The 18,908-nt window shown below is 40.4% G+C and overlaps 1 protein-coding gene across 1 annotated transcript; it reads left to right on the forward strand.

Annotated features, from left to right (window-relative positions):
- The first annotated feature begins 2,234 nt into the window (after positions 1 to 2,234).
- On the forward strand, positions 2,235 to 3,415 carry LOC117071153 (non-histone chromosomal protein HMG-17-like). The gene has a single exon (XM_033190892.1). It carries the CDS (start codon positions 2,329 to 2,331, stop codon positions 2,599 to 2,601), a length of 273 nt encoding a protein of 90 aa, XP_033046783.1. The 5' UTR covers positions 2,235 to 2,328; the 3' UTR covers positions 2,602 to 3,415.
- The last annotated feature ends 15,493 nt before the right edge of the window (positions 3,416 to 18,908 follow it).

Raw genomic sequence — 18,908 nt, forward strand, 5'->3', positions numbered from 1 at the left:
AATCTGAGATAGGTCTCATTTAATTTAGATAGTTTATTTTGCCAAGGTTGAGGACATACCTGTGACAGCCTCAGGAGGTCCTAATGACATGTGCCCAAGGTGGTCAGGGCACAGCTTGGTTTTATACACTTTAGGGAGACATGAGACATCAATCGATATATGTAAGAAGTACATTGGTTCGGTCTGAAAAGACGGGACAACTTGAAGCAAAGGCAGGAAGACTTGGAAGCAGGGAGGGAGCTTCCAGGTCACAGGTGATGCACAAATGGTTATATTCTTTTGAGTTTCTGATGAGCGTTTCCAAAGGAGGCAAATCAAATATGCATCTATGTGATTGAGCAGAGGAGTGACTTTGAATAGAACGAGAGGCAGGTTTGCCCCAAGCAGTTTCTAGCTTGAGTTTTCCTTAGTGATTTTGGGGGCTCAAGATATTTTCCTTTCATACTTACAACTCCTCATTTACAGTTCTTAGAGGTGCTGGGCAGTTACCATGGGAGGGGAAATTCTGAGATAAACCAGTCATTTCATCTGTCTCTCCCTCTCTAGGAAGCTGTTAGACAACTTCCAGAAAATATCTCTGGGGTTGTTACAGCCTGCGTTAATATTGTCCATAAAAATGGGATAGCCCATTAAAAGTCTGAGGAAGCTTTCTTAAAATGGCTAAAAATGAACAAATCCTGCACAAGAAGTGATTTTTTACTTGCCCAATATTATCATTGTATTTATACAATAAACATCTGCCGATTGCCTTCCATGTACCAAACTCAAGGTAAGATCTGAGGACCCAAAGATAGATGAGTGATCCTAATTGATATTTTTGTCCCCTGTAAATGAAAAGAGTGACAATTTGAAGAAATTGCAATCATTTTGAATAAGCGACTTTGAGACTGGAACATGAAGGTAGATGCTGTGATCAGTCTAGACCTTTTCTAAAATAGAAAATATCTAATTAGCTCTCTGGATAATTATCAACTTCAGATTTGCAGCATTTTGTGTATTTGTTTTGTGTTTCTGGATGACTGCTTAATTAGCCACTTGTAGGGAAGAGCAAGAAAGTTTGAAAAAGAAAGCAAATGCACACTGAGTTTTTTTCAGTGGTGGTTTTGGCAGTGCCTCTATATCGGATACGAATTCATTTTTCTAAGAAAAATCTAAGTAATAGTGGCTTAAATATAGAAGGTGTTATTTGTCTCACATAACAAGTCAGAAAGTACTTCCAAGGCTCGTAAAGAAGCCCAATATTGCTATTAGATACAAAACTTTCTGCTATCTTTTTCTCTACCATCCTCAGCATGTCAGCTTTCAGTTTCATGTTGCTTGCCTCCTGGTTACCAGATGGTTGCCACAATGCCAACCATCATGTCTGAGTTCCAGGAAGGAATAAAGAAGACAAAGAAGAATCACCAGAAGATTTTTGCTTGTATCTTATTGGTCAACACTATCACATGACCACTACTAACTTCAAGGAGGACTAGAAAATCAATGAATCCATGTTTTGTTTTTTGTTGTCATAATAGGTTCTCTAATATAGACAGAAAGGAAGAGAAAGAAGCTGGAAATGAAAGGCATTTGCTACTCCTCTCAACTATAAAGAGAGGCAAAGGCCTTTTTTTAAGAACTTTCAGATTTTTTTAAAGAAAGAAATTTGCAAAAATGGGGGAAATTGCAAAAAAATGTAGCATACTTTAAATGTGGATATTATGCATCTATAACAAATGAACTTTTTTTAAATGCAGTAACTATAGGTAGAATCTCATTAGTCAATACCAACCTTTAAGAGTCCAGGTCATATGGTGCTCCTGCTTTCCCATTGCTCCCCCAGGCCTCCATGGTTATGGGCCCCATAAACTAAATTGATAATGGCAAGATACCCTTTGGGTCTTCTCCCATCAATGTTCTGAAGAAAAATTAATTATGATAGTCTTTGCCATATAAACCAGAAGAAGAGCATCTGATATCAAAAGGGCAGAGAAAGTTTGTGGAAAAGTCCATAAATTATAAAAGGACGTCATTTAACAATGTTCTCAAAATAAAAAAGGATAATCCTAAAATATTTTGGAAGATTATGACTTGAGTGATATTTTGAAGAAAATCACAGAAAAACAAATCACAAACCTGTGTTCCATACCCCTTTCCCACATGAATGTCTTTCTTATATTTATCTAGTCTGGTGTGGTTCAATATAGTAGCCATGAGTCACGTGAAGCACTTAAAATGTAACTGGCCTGGAGCAGTGTGAAGAAGAGGCGAGAACGACCCCCGGACCGACCAAAGCCTGCGCGCGCTGCATCCCGGGTCCAGTACCTACGTCCCGCCACCGTCACCACCATGCCCAAGAGAAAGGCTGAAGGCGATGCTAAAGGAGATAAAGCCAAGGTGAAGGACGAACCACAGAGAAGATCCGCGAGGTTGTCTGCTAAACCTGCTCCTCCAAAGCCAGAGCCCAAGCCTCAAAAGGCCCCTGCAAAGAAGGGAGAGAAGGTACCCAAAGGGAAAAAGGGAAAAGCTGATGCTGGCAAGGAGGGGAAAAGCCCTGCAGAAAATGGAGATGCCAAAACAGACCAGGCACAGAAAGCTGAAGGTGCTGGAGATGCCAAGTGAAGTGTGCATTTTTGATAACTGTGTACTTCTGGTGACCGTACAGTTTGAAATACTATTTTTTATCAAGTTTTATAAAAATGCAGAATTTTGTTTTACTTTTTTTTTTTTTTTTAAGCTATGTTGTAAGCACACAGAACACTTCGTTGTTGGTTTTGGGGGAAGGGGCATATGTCACTAATAGAATGTCTCCAAAGCTGGATTGATGTGGGGAAACACCTTTCCCTTCTAGTTTTGGGAGACTTCCTCTTGGCTCCCAGGAGGAGGGATTCCCTGACTTTGACACACATGGCCACCTTGGCACAAAAGCCTTGTGCTATGGAAAAGCAAATTCATTTCTATGTTCTCTTCTCCCTTTCCATCTTTCAGCATAGACTTAACTCCCTTAAGCCCAGACAGCTACTGGGACCTGACCCCTAGTCATTGGTTACCAGTGTGTCAGGCAATCTGGACTTTCCAGTGATGCCACTGAGACGGCAACTGTCAAAAGAGCAGTGGTTCCATTTCTAGATTATGGATCTTCAGATAAATTCTGCCATTTTCATTTCACTTCCTGAAAGTCAGGGTCGGCTTGTGAAAAGCTGTTAAACAACATGTTAAATGTGAAATGTCAACCCTTATTCTAAACTTTCCCTGTTCAGGGCATCAGATGAAGACTTCATTGGGTTTTATAGTGGCTTTCTGATTTTCGGTAGTCCATTGAAGAAGGGAGTTTGAAAGTTGTTGTATACTGTTAACGATTGTCTGCCCATGTCCTGCCTGAAATACCATGATTGTTTATGGAAAGTATCTCCAATAAAGCTGGATACAGTTTGAAAAAAAAAGTAACTGGCCTGAATTTAAATGTGCTGTAAGTGTAAAATGCATATCAGATCTCAAAGATAATAAAGAAAAAAGAACATAAGAGATCTTATTAATAATTTTTATGCTAAATACATGTTGAAATGATAATGCATTGGGCATAATGAATGAAATAAGCACATTATTAAAATTATTTTTACCTGTTTCATTTTACTTTTTTAATGTAACTACTAGAAAATTTAAAATGGCCTATATAGCTCATATTTGTGGTTTGCATTATTTCTGTTAGACTCTGCTGGTCTAGAAAGATGACATCTTACAAAAGTCTGTCTGTAACAGATGCTGTTGGTACACGGCCCCATGACCCCTTGGCCCATTTCTGAGTCTACCAGCAGCCTTCAAGGACAGTTACAGGCATTCCAAAAGCTTTCCAATTTCTACCTTAAGGGAGCACTTCTCTGCTTCTCTGCCTGAAAGCCATCTCTAGCACCATGGGAGACTGCACAGGACAGTTTGGAAGTGCCCAGGATTTAATGTTCACAAAAGTAACCCTCAACGGATGGTAAATAAATACCCCATCTTCAGCAGTCCCTCAGCAGGACAATTTTAAGGTATGTTCTGCATTGTCTCTTAGAAGGTTCCAGCATGATTGAGTGCCAGTTGCCTACAGCAATAAGTTGCTCCTGGACAGACTTTATTCTGTCTTACTTCCCCAACTCCCTCCCATGTGCTTCCCAGGATCACCTCCCAAATAAACTCCCTGTTTTACGAATTAAAAAAAGAGAAAAGAAACATGAAACAAGGTTTGATAGGAAAAGACAGGTTTATTTTAGAGAAAAAACCTGAGAGGGGCTTCTGGCTGATTTCAGTTAGGAGCGCTTTTTCTTACAAACTAAGAGTATATATTGGTTTTAGGGTGAGGGGGCTTATCACAAGCTTGGAATGTTTCTGTGTTGGGGAGAAATTTATGGCGGGATTGGAATGTCTCTGGCAGTGGGGAGGTTATCTTGGGACTGACATCTTTGGTTGGGGAGAAGTTTGGAATGTTTCTGGTCAGAGATGTTATTTGTGGTTTATGGTCATGCTGACCTTAGCCATTAGGCAGATGCCCTTTGGATTTAGGTGGTTTTGGTTAAGGTGAATTTTAAAATAACAGTGCTTGTTCAAGATGGTGATACTCCTGCTCCATCACCTGTGTGGTGTTTGTCTCAGCTCTGCTTTAAGGGGCCCAAATTAAGAGTGCAGCCCAAACATTTTCACAGTCTCTCTTTATAGGATCCATGCCAAGTATCCTTTGGCTTCATGATTCATGCTGAATTTTTCTTCCTGTGCTATTACCAGAAAAGATTTCTTTAATTACTACTTTTTTTCTATCAATCCGTTTAGGATTCTGTTGTCAATGGCTTTTTAAAAAACGATTCTGCTCTAATTAAACAAATAGCATATCATCTGAAAGAGTTTGAGCATTTTTTTTCCTTTCCAAGTAATTTGCTTACATTTAAACTGCTCTTGTGTAGTGTTGTTTTAATTATCAAGTCATTAAAGACATTGTTTTGGCCCTTTGAATCATGTTGTTCTGCTTTGAGGCAGTGGCAGGTGATTTTACCCAACAAAATCAAACTCTGTAAGACTCTTAAATATATTTGTATTGGGTTTGCTGGAAAAGGCACAACCAGTAGCGTGTTGGTAGGGAATAGCCACCATTCCCTGGGCTCTATAAACAAGGGTCAGACCATAGGTAGACACAAAAGCAGTTCAGATGTAAGCAAATTACTTGGAAAGGAAAAACTCTTTCAAATGGTATGTTATTTGTTTAATTAGAGCAGGATCTTTTTTTCTTTTTAATCCATTGACAACAGAATCCCATAGGGTGTTCTGGATGTTCTGACCTACAACATATCCATTTTTTTTCTTTTTTTGAAACAGTATCTCACTCTGTCACCCAGGCTGGAGTGCAGTGGTGTGATCATGGCTCACTGCAACCTCCACCTCCCGGGTTCAAGCCATCCTCCCACCTTAGCCTCCTGAGTAGCTGGTACTACATATATGCACCACCATGCATGACTAATTTTTAAATTTTTTGTAGAGATGGAGTTTCTCTGTGTTGCCTAGGCTGGTATCAAACTCCTGGGTTCAAGCGATCCTCTCTCCTTGTCTTCTCAGAGTGTAGGGATTACAGGTGTGAGCCATTGCTCCCAACCTGTCACATTCCTATCAGATCCTATTCTTGCCTGAACAATGTAGTATAGTTTTTTTTTTTTTTTTTTTTTTTTTGAGACGGAGTCTCGCTCTGCCGCCCAGGCTGGAGTACAGTGGCCAGATCTCAGCTCACTGCAAGCTCCGCCTCCCGGGTTTAGGCCATTCTCCTGCCTCAGCCTCCCCAGTAGCTGGGACTACAGGCGCCCGCCACCTCGCCCGGTTAGTTTTTGTATTTTTTAGTAGAGACGGGGTTTCACCGTGTTCGCCAGGATGGTCTCGATCTCCTGACCTTGTGATCCGCCCATCTCGGCCTCCCAAAGTGCTGGGATTACAGGCTTGAGCCACCGCGCCCGGCCTGTAGTATAGTTTTTTTTAAAGGGAGGAGTGGGGTGATATGGTTTGGCTCTGTGTCTCCACCCAAATCTCACCTTGAATCGTAATAATCCCCATGTGTCAAGGGCGGGGTCAGGTGGAGATAATTGAATCATGGGGGTGGTTCCCCCATGCTGTTCTCATGATACTGAGTGAGTTCTCACAAGATCTCATGGTTTTCTAAGGGGCTTCCCCCTTCACTTGGCACTCATTCTCCTTCCTGCTGCCATGTGAAGAAGGACATGTTTGCTTCCCCTTCCACCATGATTGGAAGTTTCTTGAGGCCTCCCTCAGCCCTGCAGAACTATGAGTCAATAAAACCTCTTTCCTTTATAAATTACCCAGTCTCATATATTTCTTCATAGCAGCATGAGAACAGAATAATACAGGGGGTTTAGAATCCAATAGCTCCAGATTTAAATCCTGTCTCCACCCCTTACTAGTTCAACTTTCTTCTAATCATTCTTTCTAAGCCTCAGTTTCCCAATCTGTACTAGGAGGATAGATACTGTCACCGAGTGAGCATGAGGGACATTTGGCCAGGGCCTCACATTTTAAAAAGCCTCATGTTTAGATTGTTTTCATTCTCTTTAAATAAAACACGTGTGTGTGTGTGTGTGTGTGTTAAAAAAATTAGATTTTTTTTAACTTAAATCTATATTTTTAATATACTTTTCTGGTATTTCTTCAGTCTTTCTATGCCAGAAATCTGAGAAGTATCCTAGGTTTATGTTGACTCTGATTCTGATGGGAATAATGATTCCTGTATGTCCAACAGTTCTTTTCACTGATTCATAGGGAGCGTTAGAAAACATGACATTTCATTTGTTTCAAACCACCTGTCCTTTTCTTATTCTCTTTATTTCTTTCTGGCAAGGTCCACATCCAACTCTCCCTTGGGCCTTCCCATTGTAGCCTCTTTGTAGCCCTGGTGTCCCCAATACTCTATTTTTTATCTATGTTTGGCTCTCAAATTGAGCATTCATGTCAATTTGAACTGTCATTCCAGGAACCAATATTTGATGTGGTCCCAGAATGCTCTTACCCATGAACTTTCTCCGTGGGAGACGCTAACAGTTCCTTTCAAAATCTCTAGAACTAGGCCCTGGGCCATAGCTGGCAAAACTGTTGGATAATGTAGTTAGCAAAGTCACTGCCATATAGTATTCGAAAACTACTATGTTTTCCCCTCATCTACCCAATACTTGCCTTCTTGTCTGAGGTCTCAGGAAGCTGGGACTTTGTTCAGTGTATCATTTAATTAGAAATAATCACTGAGTGGCTACAAAGTACACAGTACTTTGCTAGATTCTAAAATAAAGAGGGAAAGAGGAGCACTACAAAGAAGTGTAAAGATGTGGTCCCTTCCCTTTCCAGGAATGTACAATCTAGTTGAATCTAGTGCAGAAGAATGGATTGGGCCTTCAATAAATGTTTGTGAGATGAATAAAAGACCCACACACAATTAAGAGCTCAAGTGTCAGGGGGTTGATGAAGCTTAAGATGCTATTGACTAAAGATGCCTAAGAGTTCCCAAATCCTGCCTTAGCTGGCCTCCCTTCCACACTGTAAGGCCTCTCATAAAAGGGACAATGACAGATCAGAACTGAAGAACTGTGTTATTTTTAATTACCTGTACTTATGCTCTAAACTCCTGGGAAGAACTGGCTGATAACCTGGTCAGTGGTCATGTGTTCTACTTGAACGCCAAATGAGCCTTTTCCATCTTCCTAAACCCAACCCTAAAGCATGGGATTGTCTCACCCTCTAACTGGAGGGACTGTATGGGGCAGCACGAGGGACATCACACCGAGCAGCCACAGGAGAAGAGGAAGGAAATGACTCAAGGTGACTGCACCTGTCACAGGCTGCCTGTCCCAACACTGGTTAAGTTACTGAGGCCCGTGGAGGCAGGCAGTACCTGTGTGTGAGACTTTTTAACACAGTTGCCCTCATCAAGAGTAAATAAAGCCTAACCAGCAGATGGGACTCGAACCTCTCCCTGTGATGACTGAAGCAGTGTATCATTAATTTGTAAGGAAAATGGCAGAAAGAAAATGCTATAAAACTCAGAAGAGTGAACTTATTTGGGGCCAGAATAATAAAAGATAATGGGATAGGGTTGTTTTTTTGGGTTTGGAGGGGGATTTTTTGTTTGTTTTTTCCTAAGACAGGGTCTCATTTTGTCACCCAAGCTGGAGTGCAGTGGTGTGATCTCAGCTCACTACAACCTCCGCCTCCTGGGCTTAAATAGTCCTCCCACCTCAGCCTCCCTAGTAGCTGGGACTACAGGCACATGCCACCATGTCCAGCTAAATTTCTTTGTATTTTTTAATAGAATCGGGGTCTTAACATATTGCCCAGGTTGGTTTTGAACTCCTGGACTCAAGTAATCCTCCCATTGCAGCTTCCCAAAGTGCTGGGATTACAGGCATGAGCCACCAGGCCTGGCCCAGAGTTTCTCTAAAATATAGAAGAGTTCCTCAATATCCAATAAGGGTAGAGACAAATTTCCTTCTCCCCTTCCTTCCCCCTGAACTTCCTAGAGATTTTTACAAGGGAACTTGCTATGTATTACTTCTTACCCTTTACAATCTCCATAAATGCTTGGTCAATGGACAACCTAATTCTGCAGTCAATTACCTGCAAGCTCACAAGCTGATCCCTCTTAAAAAATACATGAGAAGAGAGCTACTTGGTTGTTTAACGATATTCCTTTCACAACTTCTTTCTGGGTCTTTTCTGTAATTGAATTGTCTACAAACAAAACAAGGACTGCTACTTCTAATAGCATGTGGCATCTCATGGACACCTTTGAATTAAATGTCACAAAGCACTTCAAACAAATGTTCGTTAATTTTGTAGTTCTGTTTGAGGGCAAGACACTCTACATTTCTCAAATCAAAGAGTTTGAGCAATCTAAACATGTCTAAAAAGTAACAAGTAACTCTTGTTCACTAAATATGATGGAAAATGACATCTTTTGGCGAAAGTTAATAAAATGCTGTCTCTTTATTTCACTTGATTAACATGATATTTTGGGAAATGTTTTATGTCAGGTATAGAAAATGACTTAAAAATTTTAGGACTTCAATTCTCATTATCTATTCTATCTCATGCTATTATCTGCATGTCTTTCTGCTCCTTAGCCCAGTCTATAGCCCAGATATGTTTTGCTCCCTCATCTCTATCTTCATTGGTCCAGAAATGGTGATAAATATAATGCAAATAGTGAACCCTACTTTCCCACAATGAATCAGCCTTTTTCTATGTACCTGGGTCATACAATCAAGGATCTTTGGTCTTGAAAATTTGGCCAAAATGCACTATTCACAATAGCAAAGACTTGGAACCAACCCAAATGTCCATCAATGATAGACTGGATTAAGAAAATGTAGCACATATGCACCATGGAATACTGTGCAGCCATAAAAAAGGATGAGTTCATGTCCTTTGTAGGGACATGGATTATGCTGGAAACCATCATTCTGAGCAAACTATCACAAGGACAGAAAACCAAACACCACGTGTTCTCCCTCATAGGTGGGAATTGAACAATGAGAACACTTGGACACAGGGTGAGGAAAATCACACACCAGGGCCTGTCGTGAGGTGGGAGGAAGGGGGAGGGATAGCATTAGGAGATATGCCTAATGTAAATGACGAGTTAATGGTTGCAGCACACCAACATGGCACATATATACGTATGTAACAAACTTGCACGTTGTGCACATGTACCCTAGAACTTAAAGTAAAATTTAAAAAAATAAAATAAAAACGAAAGAAATTCTGGCCAACATGGCAATAACCAATTCATCAATTCAAAAATAAAATCATCTGCATTTAGCATGTATTCATACCTGTCAGTATTTTGCTATACCATTATGTTTGTCCCTTAGTTTCAAAAGAAAAATAGCACATAAAGAAATGAGAAGAGGTACTGAACTATTGAAAAACTTGGGTGCACCAGATGGCTTCAGCTTTCAATTCCTCCCTATGGAATGTGGAAAAATACTCCAAGCATATTTACTATTCCATGTATTTTTGATATTCAAAAAAAACTTGAAGAATTTTCAATTTGGATAGCTAAAGCATCACATTTTTATGTCACCCAAGGCTGGTAGAAATAGTATGCAAGTTGGCTGGGTGCAGTGACTCACGCCTGTAATCCCAGCACTTTGGGAGGCCGAGGCAGGCAGATCACGAGGTCAGGAGATCCAGACCATCCTGGCTAACAGGGTGAAACTCCATCTACTAAAAATACAAAAAATTAGCCGGGCATGGTGGCGGGCACCTGTAGTCCCAGCTACTGGGGAGGCTGAGGCAGGAGAACGGCATGAACCTGGGAGACGGTGCTTGCAGTGAGCCGAGATCACACCACTGCACTCCAGCCTGGGTGACAGAGCGAGACTCGGTCTCAAAAAAAAAAAAGAAAAGGAAAAAGAAATAGTATGCAAGTTTTTGCATAGTAAAAAGGATTATGTACGGGGAAGTCTATTAGGCTAATAATTGACAAATATGGGGACTGAGGACTTCCATATGCTTGCTCCAATATTTGATTAATTGGCTAGTACCCCTGTAGTAGATACTTCTTAAGTGTGCAGCTTAAGAAGCTATCCACGTGATTTCAGAAAAATAACACTGATTACAAGGGGCAAGTGAGGCAAAATGTTTAACCAAACCGTCTAAGAGAGCAAATCCAGTAGCAATAAATAATCCAAACCATCTAAGAGAGCAAATCCAGTAGCAATTACTCAACTCACTAATATTGCTATTTCCATGATATGCCAAACAGACAGACAAAAGTAACACCAGGCTTGATGCTACATGCTAGGATTGAAAAATAAACGAGCTACAGCACCTGTTCTCCACAAGCCCAAAATCTAATAGGAACATCCATACAAGGAAGCGAAGAAAGAAGGAAGGGAGGGAGGGAGGGAAAAGGAAAAGGGAAAAGGGAAGGAAAGATTAGATAGAATCAACCTGAGGGGTTAAGGAAAAAGGGAGATCAGACTTAAACAGGCTCTAGAAAGACGTGTTAGCATTCACTCAAAAGGCAATAAGGGCATCCCAGGCCATGGGAAGGCTTGGGCAAGATATTTGCATTCTCTGTTCTGTAAAATAGAGATTGAGGTCTGACTCTACAGTTTGAGAAATAAGAAGTCTGATAAGTTCTTATAATATTGCTTGAAAATGAAAAATACATTTTAGCAATTGCCTTTTTATTAACATGGAGCAGTGGTTCTCAAAAGATGACCTCGAGGTCAGTAGCATCAGCATCGCCTGAGAACTTGTTAGAAATGCACATTCTTGACCGCCTGCTCCCACTAATCCACTGGCTCAAAAAACTCTGGGGTGGGATACCAATCTGTATTTTAAGATGCTCTGTAAGAGATGCTGATGCTAACATGTGAGAAGAGCTGCCCCAGAGCAAACGACTTCGAATCATCCTATGATATGCTTTCTGCATCTCTCTAGATGCATCTCTCTCTACATCTAATTTCTAGAAATGCATTACATTAGTGGGTCCTAAATTTCTGTTCATGTACAGCATCAATGCCTATCTTGACAAAATTTTTCGCTGATCCCCAGAGGAATGAGATAAATGAGATAACCAAGAGTTTTTTATGAAGCTAATTTTTTAATTCATTGAGTACATTTAAAAGTTTTTATTGTGAGATTATATCTCTCATACTGTTTTACTTTTAAATCTTCATTCTTTTGAAGAAGAAGAATGGTAGTAAAAAAACAGTGATTTTTTTTCCAAATAAACTTAAGTGGCAAAACAGAATGAAACTCGATATTGGTCCCCAAAAGGTTTTTTTTCAAATGTATTGGTCCAAGGAATCCAGACATCTGCAAACCACTGAAACTGACAGGATATATATAGCTTTGCCAGGGAAAAAAAAAAGGTCATGTGAATGTATTTTTCCACCTGAGAGTCAATAATGTTAGTAAGATTTTTGTCTATTTGTATTTCAAGAATGTTCAAATTGAGTTTGAAATTAATAAAACCAGTTTCGATAGTATATAAATTTAATAAATGTCCACCATCTCTAATGATTTTTATTCTAAAATTACCATTTTCTTTATCAACTGTCATTTGGAAGATTTCTTACTTGTGGTAAAATACACATATATAATTCTACCTCCTGTGTATATGCGTGTGTATGGGTGTATTTGTTTTTTGAGATCCTTAAGCACTTTGTTGGGAGAAAAAAAAGGGTGCATAGAGATGGTATCATAAATAAACTATTATTATTTATAATGTACATTCTTCATTCTCATGCACTAATGCACAATGTTATTTATTAGTTTAATCACTGTTGTGAGAATTGTTATTATTTCATGAAATAAAACTGAAAATGGAAATTGGAAAAGAAAAATACATGCTATCTTCAGGACAGGTAAGAGTTACTATATCTACTTTCTACATAGACAAGCTATATTTATTTCTCTTACAATATCGTATTCATCAAAGTATTAAATTGCCTCTTATCCCAAGAAGCACTGGAGCATTAGTAACCACTGGAACACAAACCTCATTTCTTCCCATCATCTCCCACATCACTCCCTACATTTCTCAAGTCTTATGAAAACCATCCTAGTCCAGACTTTTAACACTTCAAGCCTCAGATGACTGCAGAGCAAATTAGCCACTTCCGCAGCCCAGAGGGTCCAGGGAATTCTGGGGATAAAAAAATTCTGAACGTATCCACTCAGATGTCCCCATCTTGAGTCTCAGAGTTCTGTCTCCTCCCATTGGGGGTTTTGACCTGGTGAGGTACACCTGCTGGGTTGTGAATTCAACCTTCTCTGGAGATCAGCAGTCCTTGTAATTAAATGTGGAGCCTGCTCTCCAGCTTTTCCTGCCTTTGGCTGCAAGAGATAAAAGAATATTTGTATCTATCAAGGAGGACTTCTGCTTGTTGTAAGTCAAGGGCCTTAAATGGCCACTGTTCACCCTCAATCTTTTGCAAGTGCATCAATACCCCCCAGCAAGAGCATTCAATTAGTAGTAATTCAATAATTACCACTTCCCCCAGGCCTCCCCTGAGGGTGAGCCATTGCACCCACCAGTGCATTTTCTTTCAGTGGTAGCCATCCCAGTTCACCACTGGAGAAAGTTGTAACAATTGCACCCTGTACTAATCTCATGACATGAGAACACCCTGAGCCCACTAGAATTTTACTAGTATTTTTAGATGCTTTTTCCTTGACTTCGACTAGACTGTAAACTCTGCCACTTGCTAGGATGCACCCTGGGGCAGTGAGTAAGTAGGTCTCTGAGGCTCCATTTCTCCATTTGTGTTAAACTTGGAACTTATTCATTTCGTTCTCTAACGAATATCTGAGTGCCAACTATGTGTCAGGCTTAATGATGGTTTATTTTGTCAAGAACTAGGGGTTGGAAGGTGCCTTGTTTATGGAAGACTGAGCTCAGCATATGAAAGCCAGAGGCGGCCAATGGATGTGCCACAGCCTTGTAGAAAGAGGACAAATGGAGAGCAAATTAAGGGAAAAGCAGATTCCAGGAAAAACAGGCATGGAAGGAAGCAAAGTCCAAACCCCAAGTCCACATCCACTCCTGCTGGGACGGACTCTCTTTCTAAGAGTCATTACTAATACCTGATGTTTGTAGCTACTTGTTTTAACCCAACTCTGTCAAATCCCCAAGAATATTCTCCTCCCTGTCTCCAAATATAAAGAGAAGTTCATGAATAAATAGCAAAAGCAGAAAATGAGTCAGTGGAGGGGAAAAAGTAACTTGGAGAGTGGGTTTCTAAATCTGTGCTTGTGTCTTCAGATTTGAGGGCCTGAGGCAATGACCATTCTTTATTCCTAACTTAGTTTATCCAGCTCCCTCCCAGGTGTGTTTGTCTGATCGACTCTAAAATTATGCTGTCAGAATGAACTTCTCCTGGGCTGGGGCAAATAAACATCCCTCTTCTATGAGATCATGTCTCCTTTTTATAAAGCATTTTTGTTCCGTACTCCTGGAATTTCTAAATGTGTGCTTTCTCAATTCTGCAGATGAGAAGTCCCTGGAAAAAGGAAAAGAAGGTGAGGATAGAAGGGGCCAGTAGGGATTGAAGATAAAAATGTGGCAAAGCACACATCTCAGCCCAGTGCTGTCAGAGAGTTTGCCCACAGCTCATCTTGAAAGAAGCACACGCTTCCAGACCCACACTTTCAGTCCCCATGGAAGGGAATCACAGTCAACCAAAGCCACAGACTTCAGGTGAGAGACCTGATGTCTACGAAGTTAGGAGAGGCAGTAACTGCGACTCCTGCCTGATCCGAAGCGTCTGTGGAGCTACATGTTTATTCTTGGCATGACTTCATTGCCGATTTTCTCCTTCCCAGGGTCTTGTTAGAAACGACTCTAGGCCTGACCCCCAAAATTCAACCTTCTCTGGAGATCAGCAGACCTTGTAATTAAATACGGAGCCTGCTCTTCAGCTTTTCCTGCCCTCTGGCTGCAAGAGATGAAAGAATATTTGCATCTTAGTTCCTGACTGTGCTGCTACCAACTGCCTCGTTGCCAGTCAGCATCTTTCCCTCAGCTCCTCCTTCTGTGTCTAGGAGGATGCCCAGTGCTAGCTCTGGCTTTGCTCCTTGTCATTGTTTTCTCTCAGACCCAGGAATGCTCACATTCAGGTCTCTTTCATGCCAGCCCCATGCACACATCACAGAGAATAGATATTGCCCAGTGAAGCTTCTGGAGGTGGACGACACGCTCATCAGCAGGTGAACCAAGAAGAGGAGAAAAGATGGCAAGGCTTTCTTGCAACAAGGAAGTGACAATTTCGCCACATATAGAGAGGCAGCACAAGGATGTGTGCACTGCTGAATCGTGGGCTATGGCAGGGGTTTTCAGGGCCAACTCTTTCTCCCCAGTCTAGTTTCTGAACTTCTGTGCTTCTCCATAAGCCAGTCCTCCCATTAAAACTTCCCTGCTAACCCAAAATAGGAGTACTTATTCTGAGTCAGGATGCCGAGTTCTTTTGTCACAGCATTGCTACTTACTAGTAATACGAGCCTAAGCAAGTCGCCACCTCTCTGGGTCTTGGTGTCGTGTTCTACAAAGTGAAAATGTTGGACCAGACCATCTCCATGATCCCTCCAGCTCTCAGTACACACCAGACACACAGGCCTCACACACATGTTCTTCCCTCACAGATTCAGGGTGATCAGCTCAGAACATGGCTTCATGCACATGTGCTTCCTACATAGATTTAGGGCCATCAGCTCAGAACATCCCCCTCTCTGCCTCTGAATAAAGTTTAATCCATGTTTCATTTTGCAGATTCCACAGGGAGCTGCCTGTGTGGGTTGGTTATTGCTCAAGTTGAACATAAAGAGAGCAGTTAGGGCTGGGTGCTATGGCTCATGCTTGTAATCCCAGCACTTTGGGAGGCCAAGGCAGGCAGATCACTTGAGGTCAGGAGTTCAAGACCGGCCTGGCCAACATGGCGAAACCCCATCTCTACTAACAATACACAAATTAGCCAGGTGTGGTGCATGTCTATAATCCTAGCTACTCAGGACACTGAGGCAGGAGAATTGCTTGAACCCGGAGGAGGAGGTCGCAGTGAGCTGAGATCGCACCACTGCACTCCAGCCTGAGCAACAGAGCAAGACTCTGTCTCAAAAAAAAAAAAGAAAAGAAAAAAAAGAACAGAAAGAGAGAGCAGTTAGGAAGAAAAAGCATACAATTTTAGGCAATAGCTAGTCTGTGGTCATTCTGAAGGAGGGCAGAGGTTTGCCCTGCTTCATGCTCCAATAGTAATTACCTCCATTGAACTCTTGACAGTTTTTTTATGCACTTGTTATCCTAATCAAATCAGCCAAGTTGGCACTAGGATCTTCATCTTATGGAGTAGGAAACTATAATTGGAGGGGCAAGAATTTGACTTGAAACTCCACAGTCTTTCAGCTTTGCCATGCTTGCCTGTCTCAGTGCACCAAGAGAAGGATCAGGCCAGCATGGTTAGGGCATCACTGCTGTACAACCACTTTTCAGTCATGCTAGTTTTACGTTTTACCTATTGTTTCTTGAGAATCATATCAATTTCCTATTAATTTAGCAAAATCTGTCATTTTTAGCTTTAAAATTTGTTTCATTAGTTTTCATTAACATATTTCCATCTTTATCAAGTGCCTAATAAGTAGAATAAGATTCCGTTAAAAGGTCGATGAAAAAACTAACACCTACGAGCGTTCACAGACTTTACTAGGTGTTACGCTTCAAGGGAAAAAATGAGTCATGGCATATTTGAGTATATGCAATGATGAATAGATCTGACTGTTCTTTTGCGATTTCTGTGATTCTTTCAGTGCTCAGACACTGTCACTTTTTCTTCTCGGCCACCCAAGAGTGACCATGTGCCACCCTAGCCTGTCATTCTGAAGCTCATTATTACAGATCCTACAACCCATTCTGGCCAGCCAGTCATTCTATCAACCTGTCCTTGAATTTCTTAGGCAGCCCATAAATGAGACCAGCATGATTTCGATTTAGTTGGTATAAAGTGGATATTTTCAACTTATCCTTTTGGTTTTTTTTTTCTCTATAAATTTTTTGAAAATTTAAAAAATACAGAAAAGTACAAAGGAAAAAATATAATTATCATCCATTTATCCCCTGCCCAAACTGACTACTATTCGTATCTTGTCATATTGATTTCTAGTCTTTTCTTTGGTTTTTACATTTAAAAATCACCTGTTTTGGTAAAAATGATGCATGCCTACTCTAAAAAATATAAAGACTGCACTAAATCACAAAGGCAAATATAATTTTTTTTTAATCTAAATTCCACATCCAGGAATAACTATCGTTCATATAAGGTTAAAATGATCCCATATATCTTTCTATGCAAAAATACAGAAAAAAAGAACTGATAAGTAGAGAGAGGGAGGAGGGAAAATCTATTTATAAAAATGGGCTTATTTGTATATACATGCTTTTCATTAAAAAGGATTAATTTTAAATTTACTTTGATTTTATGGAAGTAAAAGAAACTGCAGTGAAATAGAAGTACTTTTTGAATTTCAAACAAACTTTTTTTCACGTTTTAAAGCTATATTGTTAAAAAGATATTTCTGAGGTTAAGAAATGAGTTTACTAAAAATATGAGAAGATTGGAGTTTTTAAAGCTACCTATTTTACGGGGGACGATTTTTCTTCACCCCTTGCAATTTGCTATGAGAGATGAAAACTTTCAGATTCTCCCATTTTTTCCTGTTCCTTCCTATTCTTCCTCATGTTTGTATTTTTATTATTGTGTTTTCTTTATCCATTCATCTTTTGATGACCATTTAGGTTGTTTTCACAACTTGGTTGTTGCAAATAGTGCTGCAATGAACATGGGAGCGCTAGTATCTTTCCAAGATCCTCATTTCAGTTCTTTTGAATAAATACCCGGAAGTGGGATTGTCGATTCATAGGGTAATTCCATTTTTAATTTTTTAAGGGACCCCTTTACTGTCTTTCCTCATAGCTGCACCATTGTGCATTTCCACCAACGGTATATAAGGGATGGATATGCAGACTCAGTTTTGCTTTCAATTCAGAGAAGAATTTCTGTTATTTCCTTGAATACTTCTTTGGAGACATCCAATGTTTTTATGTAGAAATTTTCTGTCTTTTACATCCATTGCCTTCAATTTAATTGCTTTATCTTTTGTGTTTTTCATTTCATTTATTTGGAATGTCTCAAGCCTTTCTTTTTTTTTTTTTTTTTTATTTTATTTTCAGATGGAGTCTTACTTTGTCACCCAGGCTGGAGTGCAGTGGCATGGTCTTGGCTCACTGCAACCTCCGCCTCCTGGGTTCAAGTGATTCTCCTGCCTCAGCCTCCTAAGTAGCTTACAGGCATGTAAGGGATTACAGGCATGAGCCACCACGCCCAGCTAATTTTTGTATTTTTAGTAGAGACAGGGTTTCACCATGCTGGTCAGGCTGATCTCAAACTCCTGACCTCAGGTGATCAGTCCGCCCTGACCTCCCAAAGTGCTGGGATTACAGGCGTGAGCCACCACACTCAGCCTCAAGCCTTTCTTCTATATTAATTCTTCAAATTTCAGCAATGTTTAAATTGTGCTCTTTGCAGTTAGCAATTATGAGTTTGAGAGTGATATTGTTTAATTCTTCTAATTCCATAGTGCTTCCATAACTCCTTGATTTTATTCTATTGTTTTATTATCTTTGAGTTGTTGACTTATTATATTTGTTTTCTTATAAAGCCAAATTGCTCTAAAACATAAAGTGATTGCAAAGAACTTCTTCTATTCCTTATATTTTCTTTTAGACAGAATCTGTGCAATGTACATCTAGCCTGCTTGCTTTGACTTGGGTTTTACTTGTTGTTTCTTTTACTGTAGTGGGTTTACATTCCTGCCATGCTATTTATTTGCATTTTGCTCATGCTCGCCAGCCCTATGCAAACTTTCTATGTGGTCTGACAGAGTGGGATGACTTCTTGGCTCTCTTCTCACCGTGTCTGAGACCAGTTTAAGTTTTCTGCTGAAGACCCAGCTGGGCCCCGACTCTTGAGAGGGTATGCAGGGCAGATTTGGTTGGAAAAGTTAATCCTGCTCTCTCTTCCATTATTTTGCTATCTGTGCTGTACAAAGGATCACCCTACCTAATGCCAATGGAGATGGAAGCATCTTCTTCCCATTGCTCAGTAACCTTGGGCTTCGGTAGATTTCTTCAGTCCCATGAGTAGCTGTAGAGCTATCCTCACTCACTCCTTTCTTCCAATATCATTTCCATGATTCCTCCGTCAGAAGAAGAAAATAAGGCCACTTTGTTCCATCTGCTTCTCTTCAAATTTGAGGCTAGTAGTGAGAATTCTTAGAATGTTATTGTCTCTCCAGTCTGGAGACTTCAGGCATTACTAGGATTCCAGTCTGTTCCAGCATCTTCTGAG

The sequence above is a fragment of the Trachypithecus francoisi genome, unplaced genomic scaffold, assembly GCF_009764315.1.
Source record: "Trachypithecus francoisi isolate TF-2019V2 unplaced genomic scaffold, Tfra_2.0 Lachesis_group3, whole genome shotgun sequence".
NCBI classification, from domain to species: Eukaryota; Metazoa; Chordata; class Mammalia; order Primates; family Cercopithecidae; genus Trachypithecus; species Trachypithecus francoisi.

Bases quoted from the DNA above. Each gene is read 5' to 3' on its own strand.
- LOC117071153 (XM_033190892.1), top strand. From the start codon at position 2,329: ATGCCCAAGAGAAAGGCTGAAGGCGATGCTAAAGGAGATAAAGCCAAG.